The sequence below is a fragment of the Pezoporus flaviventris genome, unplaced genomic scaffold, assembly GCF_033815535.1.
Source record: "Pezoporus flaviventris isolate CSIRO_AGI_PZ_B2104156 unplaced genomic scaffold, CSIRO_AGI_Pfla_v1 ptg000002l, whole genome shotgun sequence".
In the NCBI taxonomy this organism is placed as follows: domain Eukaryota; kingdom Metazoa; phylum Chordata; class Aves; order Psittaciformes; family Psittacidae; genus Pezoporus; species Pezoporus flaviventris.
In genome coordinates, this window is record NW_026892550.1 from 64883654 (window position 1) to 64897230 (window position 13577).

The window sequence follows — 13577 nt, forward strand, 5'->3', positions numbered from 1 at the left end:
AATCCAACAGACCATTCTGCCTTTAATATATTTTGAAGTAATCCAGCCTCTGATGCACCTCAGTGCTTTAAAAGGTATCGGGTGTAAGCATGACTGACGAGATAGATACTAGATTGTAAAAATGCAGCATTAATTTGTGATGAGCTCTATAATATGGTTGTGCAAAAAATCAGACTGAAATATCAGCCTCCACCCACTCCACTGAACAGCATCATACTGACCTCTGATCAGCTTTTTTATGGGTCCAAGAGTGAGTACAAAATGGCAGGGTTTGTTTGCCTACAAGGATATTTTCACTTAATTTGCACTTATGCTACAACAGATGGAAAGGTAAAATACAAAGACCAGGGAGAGCTTTGTTCTTAGTTTTACTTTGGGAAACAAACTTGATGAAGGGGATTGGCGAGAGACAAGTGGGGAGAGAGAGGGAGGAAGAAAGAGAAGAGAGGGGGAGAGAGGAACCCCCAGTTTTGTCATTTATTGTGATGGAAATGTTTTAAAATACCCTTCTGACTCAGGAAGACTTGTCTTTCACATTCATTACACAGGTGTCAAATCAAATTTGATCTGCTATGTCTAGTGTGCTGGAGCATAGTGCATATGACATTTTGTAACATAACGCAACATAAGGCAATAAATCATACTGAAAGTGAATAAAACCTCATTTGCGTGTGTGTGTGTGTGTGTGTGTGCATGAGGAGGGGAATGAACTGAATGGCACTGTGCTAATTTCCCTGTGCTTCTATCATTGTTAAGAGAACTATTTTCTTTCTCCCCTGGCCCTGCTAAAGGACCCTTTCTCAAAAATAGTTCTTGAAAGCAAGATTCTGTCACCTAAGCTTTGCATATATACTGTGCATCAAGGAGATCAATAAGTTTCAGCAGAAAATATATGCTTGAGAGTAAAACTCAAGAAACAAGACAGACTTTAAAGTGCATCAACCCCAGAAACAGATTTACTTTCAGCTAAGTGAAAAATTCGTTAATCTGCTGTGCAGTTGTGGTTTCTGAAGTAGTACAGTAGGCAAATGAAGGTGCTGTTTGGAGATAGTTTTTCTCCCTCAGATACGTTGCTGGAGAAATTGATTGCAACTTTTGAGAAGGTTACGGTGAATAGATCTGGATTAGGTGGGAATAACAGAGATTCCTTTCCAGGAGGCCAGCAGCACTCCGCTCACGTGCCTCGCAGCGTTCACAATACCATGCTCCCCAAGAAGTGTCTGCTGGCTGCACGTGGGACTCTCCCTTTCCTTTGTAAGGGAAAGCTGCCATGTCAAAGGTGGGCCGGAGTTTTAAGGGACTTTCAGACAAAACTCTTTCACTGGGTATGGGAGGAATCAGCCTTGGGAGTGCTGCGATAGCTCATAAGCACCCTACAGAAGGATTCCTTCTAGAAGTGGCATGCACTTAAATATTGCAGCATCTAAACAAACAACCCCAACATGTGTTCCTCCTCACTTGTAGGTTCAGATGAATGCCAGATGAAAAGAAAAAGAAAATCAAGGCTTTTTCTTCAGAATTCATATAGGGACTATGTGCCAATGACATTTTATCGTCATTGTAATTCTAAATGGTTAGTTGCAAAACAGCATGGACTTAAGGGATAATATTACATATAATCTGACTTCTGAAGTGAATATCACATATAACCTGACTGCTGGAGTTAATATTGCATATAACCTGACTGGTGAAGTTGCAAAATAAAAAGTAAATTTTAAAAAAGGGACAAAAAGAAAAGAGGTGCTGTAATTCCTCTCTGTAGTTACCCTACTATCTGTTAATATACAGAGTATGTCTCTGAGAAAGACCAGTGTGATGAAGTGGAATTACTATTTGGAAAGTGATAAAAATTGCATAAAGAAAATTCTGCATATCTAACTGTACTAAAGAGTTACTTGGAAGAACACGTTATCATTTAAGAGTACATACTATATTCTTGGGTTTAAGCAAAGAAATTATTTTTTCTATGAATTATTCATCTCCTGTACTCATCATGTAAAGGGGCAGTGACTTCTTTTATCAACAAAATACTTTTTATTGACACTCAGAACAGCATCTAATTGAACCTATTCCCCCAATTATCGTCAGAAAAGAGTTTACACTGGTGGTTTGGAAAAATGTTTTAGGAAGATTTATCAGAGCTGCAAAAAAAGCTGTCTGTGAACTAATGGAATTAGATTATCTTTGAATTCTCTCCACCAGAACTTAGAATGGCCACTAATTCCTTTCTTTGCTCTTTTGGTGTTTGCAAAGGGGTTCACTAAAGCCTGAATTGATATAATTATTGGCTTGGATTGTTAGAGATTTAGGGCAGATGGCTATGGGTTTCTAAAGTCCCATTTGCTTGTGTTAGCTTTTCTAGTTTGCCTATAGGGTTTGGGGATCAGTAATTTGAAAGGGCTGCAAACTTGTAAAACAGCATTATTCATGGGGGCAGAATGTTCATCAGCGTGACCCAGTACTAAATACATTCATTATGGGCATTTCTATTCTGCACAATTTGCCACACGGTGCAGGTTTGTGGAAAAAAAAAAAAGAAAAAGAAAAAGAAAAAGAAAGAAAAAAGAGACAATGGCTTATAAAATGCTTCTGAATGCTTAAAAAGAAGGAGAGCTCACGCTGAGCCTCCTCTGCTTTCTTTTTCAGCAAGAACCTTCGAAGTGACTTTGGCTGAGCTGTGCTGAGAGTAAGGAAATTGGGGGAATCAGAGCTTTACTCTTCACATTTTTGGATATGGGGGGAATTTAAGACAGAGAAGAGCAATAAAGGAGAGTGATGGTATGATTATGGGCAACAGCAATAAACAAATGGACAAAGCAGAAAATGAAAAGCAGGGTGAGACTGTGGCTAAAACGCTAAACTTAAAAAAAACCAAAACCAAACAAAAAACCCCAAACAAACAAAAAACACACACTCACACAAAAGAGGGAACAGAAATCACAGCATAAATAGATGCACTTGAACTGAGAAGAACCCACCAGGCTCTGTGACCTGGGTGCAGCCTGAAGCTCTCATAACCATCTGCAGCATTTCTGGTGTACACAAAGTACAGGATCCACTTGGTCATAAGATTATTGTCTTTTGTGCAGATGTGTTGCAGTGTAAACACGAAAACCATTTTTTTAACAACAGCGGAGAGGCAAGGAACTTGCCATTGTCAAAGCACTTGGTATGTCCTGTGGCTTCTTTAAGACATTTCGCATGGAGGAGATGTACTTAGCACAAATCCTCTCTGTGAAGCATGAAGAGCTTTTTCAACTAGGATGGAAAAGATCTTCTGGAGAACCACTGGAACAGCAGAGATAGAAGCGCAGCAGCCGGCTCAGAGACAATTGCCCACACAGATACAGATACACGCACATACATACACACACGGGAGGACCAAAATCGGGCAAAGGTAGCAGCAGCGCGGCGGGCGGGGGGAGCAGGGAGTGTACAGGAGTGTGCAGAATGTTACGGACTTGGAGAGGAGGAGGAGGAGGAGGGAGAGATGTCCCTTTGCTCCACACAGGAGCATGGATGTTGAAGAGAGGCAGGTAACTAGGTAAATACGGAGCAGGAAGAGGCTCTGCCGGCATGGCTGGCGAAAGACGGGAGGCGGCACACCTCTCCCTCTCACTCCCCCATCCCGGTTTACTAACCCAACACGCTGAAAACCTCCGAGTTCGTTAAGACAACCTAAAAGTACGTAAAGGAGAAAGGGCGCGATCACATTTTTCGTGGCGGGAAGGGGACGAATTAAACCCAGAAACCCCACTTGAAAGTGCCCTGAAAAAGGAGGGGGGCGTTGATTTAAAGTTGCGTTTTAGTCATTTGTGTGAGTGTGCGTAAATGTGCCCCCCCTTCCCCTTCCCGGCGGCACACCGGCGACCAGCAGGGGCTGGGGGAGGAGCCGCCCCCTCCCGCTCCCATTCCCCGTTTTCCCGAACGGGTCCCTCCCGCCCTCTTCCAGGTCCCCCCCCATCCCCTTCCTCCCCCCTCCTCGGCGCGCCGGGCTGTCCCCGGGCTGATTGGCTGGACGGGGCTCAGCACACGCCGGGTAAAAGCTTTGTCTGGGGAGTTGGAGCGAAGTTGCGGAGGATTTTTAGGCTGCGGCCGGCGAGGGAGGGTGCTGAGTGCGGCGCGAGTGGGGAGAGGAGAGGAGGGAAGTGAAGAGCGGGGAGGCGCCGGGCGGGCGGTGGATCCCGCGGCGCGTCCCGCGGGCTTCCCGGCGTTCTTGGATGCTCACGGTGGAAGAGGAGCCCGCTGCCTCCACGACACGTTCCGTCCTGGAAGAGGAGCGGGGAGTCAAATGATAACGCGTGGATTGCATACGGCTTGTACCTGGATGTCCTGGCGCGGTGTGTATATAGAAAAATATCCCAAACTTTTCTGATCTGGTGAGATATTAATCCTTGGCTGAGCAGAAAAGGCGTTTTCAAGTTTGGAAGGACCAGATGTGCGCAGGGCTTAAGGTACGGAAGGCAGCCGCGATAATTGCTTTTTAACTTGCTTGGAGAAATGAATTGCAAAAACTTACAAATGCGCCGAGTCGGCGGTAAAATGCACTTTATATTCATTTTTGCACTGATGATAATATCTTTCAATAAGGCTGTGCTGGGCAAGAATTTGAAATACAGGATTTATGAGGAGCAGAGAATCGGATCGGTAATTGCAAGACTGTCGGAGGATGTAGCTGATGTTTTATTAAAAATGCCTAACCCTTCCTCGGTGCGATTTCGAGCCATGCAAAGGGGGAATTCTCCCTTGCTTGTAGTCCGTGAGGATAACGGAGAGATCAGCATAGGAGCTAAAATTGATCGGGAGCAACTCTGCCAGAAAAACTTAAACTGCTCCATAGAGTTTGATGTGATCACTCTGCCCACTGAACATCTGCAGCTATTCCATGTTGAAGTTGAAGTGCTGGATATTAATGACAACTCTCCCCAGTTTTCCAGAGCTCTTATCCCTATCGAGATATCAGAGAGTGCAGCAGTGGGAACACGGATCCCTTTGGACAGCGCTTTTGATCCAGATGTAGGGGACAACTCACTGCACACTTACTCCCTTTCTGCAAATGATTTTTTTACTATTGAGGTGAGAACCAGGACTGATGGTGCCAAGTATGCGGAGCTGATTGTGGTTAGAGAGCTGGACCGGGAGTTGAAGTCAAGTTATGAACTCCAGCTCACTGCCTCAGATAAAGGGGTGCCTCAGAGGTCTGGCTCATCCCTCCTGAAAATAAGCATTTCTGATTCCAATGACAACAGCCCTGTTTTTGAGCAACAGTCATATGTAATCCAGCTCCTAGAAAATTCTCCGGTTGGGACTTTGCTCATAGACCTCAATGCCACTGATCCAGACGAGGGCGCTAACGGTAAAGTGGTCTACTCCTTTAGTAGTCACGTGTCTGCCAAAATTATAGAGACTTTTAATATAGATCCAGAAAAAGGACACCTAACCCTCCTGAAGCAAGTGGACTATGAAGTAACCAAATCCTATGAAATTGATGCTCAGGCTCAGGATCTGGGGCCAAATTCCATTCCAGCTCACTGCAAGATTATAATTAAAGTTGTGGACGTGAATGACAACAGACCCGAAATTAACTTAAACCTGATGTCTCCAGAGAAAGAGGAGGTAGCTTACATTTCTGAAGGGTCACCTCTGGACACTTTTGTTGCCCTGGTCAGAGTGCAAGACAAGGACTCTGGTGTGAATGGAGAGGTAATTTGCAAGCTTCATGGACATGGTCACTTTAAACTCCAAAAGACTTATGAAAATAACTACTTAATCTTGACTAATGCCACTCTAGATAGGGAAAAGAGATCTGAATACAGCTTGACTGTAATAGCAGAGGACAAGGGAACGCCCAGTCTCTCCGCAGTGAAACACTTTACTGTCCAAATCAGTGATGAAAATGACAACCCGCCCCGCTTCCAGACAAACAGATATGAAGTTGTTATCTTGGAAAATAACTCTCCAGGAGCGTACATTACATCAGTCACAGCCACAGACCCAGATCTAGGTGACAATGGCCAGGTGACATACACTATTTTGGAGAGCTATATTTTAGGAAGCTCTATAACCACCTATGTGACCATCGATCCCTCCAATGGAGCAATCTATGCCCTGAGAACCTTTGACCACGAGGAAGTAAATCAAATTGCCTTCATGGTTCAAGCTAGGGATGGAGGGAGTCAGCAGCTTGTTAGCAATACCACGGTGGTACTAACCATCATTGATGAAAATGACAACGCTCCTGTCATCGTGGGGCCAGCTCTACGCAACAGTACAGCAGAAATCTCAATCCCTAAAGATGCTGGAATTGGCTTTCTTGTCACCAGGATAAGGGCTACAGACAGAGACTCTGGTATGAACTCTGAACTCAGCTGCTCTATAGTAGCTGACAAGGAAAACAGCATCTTTGTGATGGATCCCAAAACCTGTGACATATCTATCAATGTGAGTGTTGAATCAGTTCCAGCAAAACAATGGGAGTTTTTTGTCATAGTCCAGGATAAGGGCAGTCCTCAGCTTAGTACAAAAGCACTTCTCAGATGTACTGTTTTTGAGTATGTCTATTCATTTGCAAGCACAGAAGCAACTTTGGTAAGCCAACCCTCCCTGGATGTCTCCATGATAACAATTATATCCTTGGGATCCATATGTGCTGTGTTGTTGGTCATTATGGTCATTTTTGCCACAAGATGTAATCGAGAAAAAAAGGACACCAGGTCCTACAACTGTCGTGTGGCAGAATCGACCTACCAGCATCACCCAAAGCGACCCTCAAGACAGATCCACAAAGGGGACATTACGTTGGTGCCAACGGTTAATGGCACTTTACCCATCAGATCTCACCACAGAGCTTCTCCATCATCATCTCCGACTCTGGAGAGGGGACAAATGAGCAGCCGGCAGAGCCACCACAGCCACCAATCTCTCAACAGCCTGGTGACAATTTCCTCTAACCACGTGCCTGAAAATTTCTCACTGGAACTCACCCATGCTACTCCTGCTGTTGAGGTAAGGTCCACACCTCCATTTGCACATCCCTTCACTCATGCCTTCACTGGAAAGCATTGAGGTACTCTGCATGCCACCTGTGAGACCACTTAGGCCTATGCCTAATGAGGATGTATGATGGATTTCTCTGTAGATGTCACAGCTTTGCAGTTTTACTCTAATACCGACTGAATCCATTACCATGGGGAGCAGGATTAAATCTATTATTTATAGATTATTGGTTCTTCCCTGTAAGGTCAAAACAATGGGGTGTAACATAGACAGTGCTTAGCTCTGGTTTACTGCTCACTTGTACTGTCTTCCTTGCCCTCCCTTTCCCTCTGTTTAAGAAGGAGTGCCAGAGTATTTATATAGAGAAACAATGCAGGAAACCCTTTTGTTATTGGGGATAGAGAACTAAAAGGCTGAACACTGGCACAGTTTAAGTACAGCTGTTGTAATACATGGTCATAATATCTTAAACTTGAGACTACCCATCTCAGTTTTTACTGCAAATGCTCTGTAATGGCTTAAATGAGAGTTATGTCCTGGTAACTTTATATGTAGAGCAATGACATTTTGTTTTGAATTAGGATCCTGGAATGGTAAAGGGTTGATTCTGATGTATTGAAACTCTGCCTCAGTTTAATTACTTGCTAATGAAATAATTATTATGAGTTCAGAGGCTGATGAACAGCAGTGCATTTCCTCATTGTACAAAGCCTTCAGATGTTTCCTGTGGCAGACACTGTACTACAAAATAGTCTGTTGTACTGCATTATATATGTGCAGGTATTTGACTTAATTTAACTTTAAAGGAAAAAAAGAGCCAAAACCAAACCTGAGAAGCAAATTAATGTTTTTACAACTAGGAATTTGAGCTTTCATTTCAAAGAATCAGTCTTCTCACCTTTTCTTTAGCAGGTTTCCCAGCTTCTCTCAATGCTTCACCAGGGCCAGTATCAACCAAGGCCAAGTTTTAGAGGAAACAAGTATTCCAGAAGCTACAGGTAAGAATCTGGACTGTTCTGCTGTGTATGCATGTATATGCATCAGAAAACAGACCCATGTTTTTAATCAAAATGTGGAATGTAATGTATGTGAGATAATCTAATTCCATGATCCCCACAATTCTCTTCACAGATATGCCCTGCAAGATATGGATAAATTCAGCTTGAAAGACAGTGGCCGAGGTGACAGTGAAGCTGGAGACAGTGATTATGATTTGGGAAGAGAGTCTCCAATTGACAGACTTCTTGGGGAAGGATTCAGTGACCTTTTCCTTACAGATGGGAGAATTCCTGCAGGTAAGAGCACAATAGAAGCTGACCAGTTTATTTACACTGCTGCCTGGCTGTCACTTTGATAAAGCTACTACTGAGAAAGCAAAAATTCTTTAGCTTTCAAGTCCTCTGTTTCCTTCCTTTTTACTCTGCTTCATGATAAATACTGAGCTGAAACCTTCATGTATATAGTAAAATGAAACCTCAGGTACAACTGAAAATCCACCCAGAGCAATTTCTACTTTTTTCTCGTATTCACATTACCATGAACTGGCACTAAATTACCTCCAAATCACGATCTGCTCCATGTCCTTAGACTTTTAATGACTAGGTGGATGTTTTTGCAGAGCCAGGCAGTTGTGGTTTGTTAAAAATATACTGAGCTATAATTTGGGAGATAATATTTTCCATGGTGGGTTTCATTCATACAATACAAACTTCCAGCATGGATTGTGAGTAGTCTATACATAGGGATGGAGAAGAAAGTGTATTTTTTCCCACTGAAAAATGGACTGGAGTGGCAATGGAAGGATCTAAATATGTCCCAGATTGTAAATCTTGCAAGTCATAACTTCTAGAAGAAAGAACGTAAGAGGTACATTTCAGGGGCAGAGGGCAGAAAAACAAAAGCTAGAATAGGGGGAGTGAAAGTAAGATAAACACACATGTACATGTTCATGTGTATGAAGTACCACTTTTAAATTTATGCCCAGTTATAAGTTGAATATAATAGTCTCTGGGAAATCATATTGAGTACAGGTGTGAGAATTTTGTAGTTAATTTAATAATTACACAGCCACTGGTTGAACCCTAGATCGTACACTTACTTCAGATCATGTTTAGTTTTGTCTGTGTAACTGGCAGGGCTGCGTAACTCAGTATGTCTCACTGAACCAAACTTAAAAGGTTTAGTAAAGTCATCTTATACATGAGGCACATTGCTTTTGGCTCTGTGCAGCACATAGTCCCTTCTAAAGTGTCCCCCATGTGTTGCCCAGGGCTGGAGGAGAGAAGCTGCAGAGCTGCTCCTTCCCCCTGCTACTATGGAAAACACTGGTGAGGGGTTGTGCCTGATGTTGGTGCAGTTTACCCTGAGAAATACGCTGTTAGGCCAGAGTAAACCCCAAAAGTTTAATTTGCTCTTCTTATACATTTTAGCTTTAAAATTTTCTTTGCATATTTTGCTCCAGACTTTTTATCACAAACTCAGGCATTCACCTACCTCTTCAAATTTGTCTTATTTACTCAATGTTTCAAATCTGGAGGTCTTGAAAAGTTACTGGTTTTTATTTTTTCAGAATCTTTAACCTAAATCTGGAGTCCTAATATATTTTTACATTCAGTTCCCCCTGCTTTTATTACTTATTCCTCTGCCAGCTAGCATGAGGCGTGTCTCATTCTCCCCTGTGATTAGCAAGGCGGGATCTGCTGGAGCTCTCAGTTGCCAGGGGAGCTTCAAGTGCAGTGGTGTTTGCACTGGCATCCAGCCCTCTTGCTGCCAAGGAAAAGCTGTCCCCTTCTCGGTGGACAGTCAGGGGCTACCCACAGGTGGGAGTGGTTTCCTCTTTGCTAGCTGGGATACCCAGGACTGGTTTTCAGCTCTTGCAGTTCTGTCTCTAAAGAGGAAGCCAAGAGCTGGGATTTCCAAAAGGGCCCAGCTAATCCCATTCAAAGTAAGGAAAACTCCTGCTGAGTGCAGATAGAGCTGGGCTGGGCTATCACAGTGAGCATTTAATGTCACCTAGATGTCCGCTTGCCACTCTGCGTGGTCTTAATCCATCAAGTAAGTACAGAACCATAGAATGGTTAGGGTTGGAAAGTACCTTAACATCACCCAGTTCCAACCCCCTGCCATGGGCGGGAACACCTTCCACTAGAGCAGATTGCTCAAGGCCTTGAACACTGCCAGGGATGGAGCATAATGTATGCTGAACCTGTTCAGATGAAACCTGAATTGATCTGCAGTCCAAGCAAAAAGCAAAAGAACTTCCTGGAGGTTTCCTGTTCTCCATTTTGAAATGTTTCTGCATTGTCAGTCTGGACACAGGCAAAATGCTGTGAAAAAATCCTTTCAGTTTGTCTCTTTAAGGTGGAACTGGAAAGAAATGGAGCCAGTCCCTCGAAACTACAAACATACACAATCAAAAAGTTCAATAACTGCCCTTGAAAGGCTTATTTCTCTTTCTCTTTTTAAATCTCCACTAATAAGCTTTAAGTCGGGGGGGTGTGTGTGTGTGTGTGTGTGTAATAATAATGTTGTTGTATATCTTTGCTTTTTATTTATTGCTGATTTAAGGACGGTCTGTGACACCATTCAATTTCCTCAAAGCATCTTTCGATCCTTTTTCAGGAATGTCAGTATTTATTATTTGATGCCAAATCCAATCCTGATAGCATCAGTAACAAAACTCACAATAAGACAACCTTCACTGCTAATGAAATGCTAAACCACTGAAAGTCTCTCATTAATTTTCAGGATCCTTCTTAATTAGAAGAGTAATCCTCACCTTCTGGGGTGAGTTGAGAGCTCGTCCAGGCACCGCGGATGACTTAGGAATTTTTTGTAAATCAGTACACATGTGCTTTTCATACATGGGAACAAAGCACTCGAAGGCATTTCAGTTCCTTGTATCAAAACTTCAGTGACTGATATTCTCAAGGTTGCTTTGTTTGCTCGAAGCTCACTGGATCAGCAGGCCATTTGCAAGAGCTTGTGCAATATCCAGCCTGTAGCCTGAACCTGTATTCTTGAAGAAATTCTTATTCTCACGTGTGAGACACAGAGAAATTTCATACTCCAAAGAACTGAAAGGACATTAGGAAAGCAAACAATATGGTAGGCTGTGTAAAGCACAGAGATAAATAACGCTGACAGTATGACAGTAGGACTTAATCAATCTCTGTTATGTCCTAAGCTGAAATACAATGTTCAGTTCTGCTTACACCGTCGCAAAAAGTATCTTTTGATAAACTAAGTGGATCCAGAGCCAGATGGGAAATGTGATGAGAAAGCTAGGGAAACTTACAGGGCATGACTGTACACATTTCTTATGTATTCAGTATATAAATAGAAAGAAAAACTATTCTGTGTGGCTAATTTAACTGTTAACTGATAGAAGATTAGGGCAAAAGTTTCTTATGGTCAAAATATACATAATTCAAAGAGTCTGGCATTTCTGAAAACACTCTTCTGAAGTATGTGACTCAAATTCAAGTGGCCCCTGCAGCACCTGGGTGTTTTCTAGCATGTCTGCCAAGCACCCAGGCAGTGCCCAGCCTGAGCCAAGGCCTCATGTCCTACAGAGCCAGTTCCCTTTGGAGAGGCACATAACTCTTTATGAGTCTGTCAAGTAGGGCTTTGTCTGTCTCTGCTTCCTGGGACACTTCCCAGACCTCTCCAGGTTTTTGCAGAGGATTCTTGCAGTGCCCTGCTCAGACTAGCGTAGCTCTCAGGGTTGCAGTCACTTGTCCCACTGTGTTGCTCCTCCCTGAGAGACATCACTCGGAAGAAGCAGCCTAAGAGAGTGTCTCTTGTCTTCTGCTCTTCAGTCCTCCTGGGTGGCCTGAATGGCCACCTTGTGCCAATGCTTGAGCCAGCACGGTCCAGTAACCTGAGCTACAGGGTGGCAAGTGCACCTCGGAGTAACTTTGGTATAAACACTAGAGTCACAAGGGGTGCAAGTTTAGCCCTAGGCATTTTGATACTGTATTAAAAATTAACTGATTCAGTTAAAAAGATAAAATGGCAGTGGATCACCTCATATTCAACATACATTGTCAGATCAAAAGGAGGCATGTTAATGAAGAGGGAGATCCTTCTGCACATTATTGTTCTTTCTTCTGTATTTCTCCTGTCCATTTTTTCTCACTTCATTACTCTGATGCACTTCTCTAAGTGCATGTGGCAGACTTCACTAAAACTCAAGTAAATGTTCATTTTATTTATGTATTTAATTATTTGTCTGATGGAATAGCAATGTATAAGAGGGAACAAGTTGCTTTAAGTCACAAATGCTTGTTTTCCGCCTGGAACTTCACATGCTGATCTTCAGCCCTAGGTGAGAGATTGCATAACTGCCTTACATGTTCTGTATTTGTTCTCATTTTTTGAGACTGTTCAGAAATGGAAGTGCATTTAGATCCAGACTATTTGTATTTGCCACCTTCCTTCACACAGAAAGCGAACCCAAATACTGGATTTGAACACCTTTGGAGAAGTTCAGTCGTGTTAGTGCCTGCAACTAAGCTGTATTTACAATAGGAAGGGGATGCTCACTGTCCTCTTTTCTCTCTTGCAGCGATGAGGCTGTGCACAGAGGAGTGCCGGGTTCTGGGGCACTCTGACCAGTGCTGGATGCCCCCACTGCCCTCTCCCTCCTCTGATTACAGAAGTAACATGTTCATCCCTGGGGAGGAGTTCCAGTCACCTCAGCTGCAGCAGCAGCAGCAGCAGCAGGGCCTTGAGGAAGATCCACAGCCTGCTGACATGAGCGAGAAGAAGAAGAGCTTTTCAACATTTGGTAAAGACTGCCAGAGCGAGGAGGAGTCAGGGGACAACTGCACCTCCTCTCTCCTCTCTGAAATGAGCAGCGTCTTCCAGCGCCTGCTGCCTCCCTCCCTAGATGCCTACACAGAGTGCAATGAGATGGATCGCTCCAGCTCGCTGGAGCGCAGGAAGGGACATTTGCCAGCCAAGACTGTGAATTATCCACAGGGGGTGGCAGCCTGGGCAGCCAGCACACATTTCCAGAATCCTGCCAACAACGGGCCCACTCTGGGGACTCACTCGGGTGCACAGCCTTCCTCCAAATGGCTGCCAGCCATGGAGGAGATCCCAGAGAATTACGAAGAAGATGATTTCGACAACATGCTCAACCACCTCAGTGATGGGAAACACGAACTCATGGATGCCAGTGAGCTGGTGGCAGAAATTAACAAGCTGCTGCAAGATGTCCGGCAGAACTAATTGTTTCAAAAGCCTATTTTTCCATATTTATGGAAAACTGGAGAAAAAAACAACAAACCCAACTAAAAGAACAAAAAAAGACTGAGAAGAACTGGCATTGCCAACTAGTTGCATTTATCATAAATGTGTCTGTGTATGTTGAATATTGAAATACTGTATTTTCATATGTACACAATGCAAGTGTGATTATCTGTATTTTAAAAATACATTTGTACCTTATATTTATGTGTAATTTAACAAATAAATTTTATTTTTGTACGCCCACAGCAAGCATGTTTTCCTAAATGTATATAGATGGTACCACCCTTGTCAAACTTCCACCATTCTTGCCACACAGGCATGTT

General features: G+C 43.3%; 1 protein-coding gene across 2 annotated transcripts; it reads left to right on the forward strand.

The window, feature by feature from the left end:
• The first annotated feature begins 3473 nt into the window (after positions 1-3473).
• Positions 3474-13290, forward strand: PCDH18 (protocadherin 18). 2 transcript variants are annotated; one of them, XM_061442330.1, is made up of 4 exons: positions 3474-7005; positions 7906-7994; positions 8128-8291; positions 12566-13290. In XM_061442330.1, exons 1-4 carry the CDS (start codon positions 4501-4503, stop codon positions 13231-13233), a joined length of 3426 nt encoding a protein of 1141 aa, XP_061298314.1. In that variant the 5' UTR covers positions 3474-4500; the 3' UTR covers positions 13234-13290. The 2 variants fall into 2 exon arrangements, with proteins under 2 accessions (XP_061298314.1, XP_061298322.1); XM_061442338.1 differs by having other exon boundaries at positions 7909-7994.
• Positions 13291-13577: the final 287 nt, after the last annotated feature.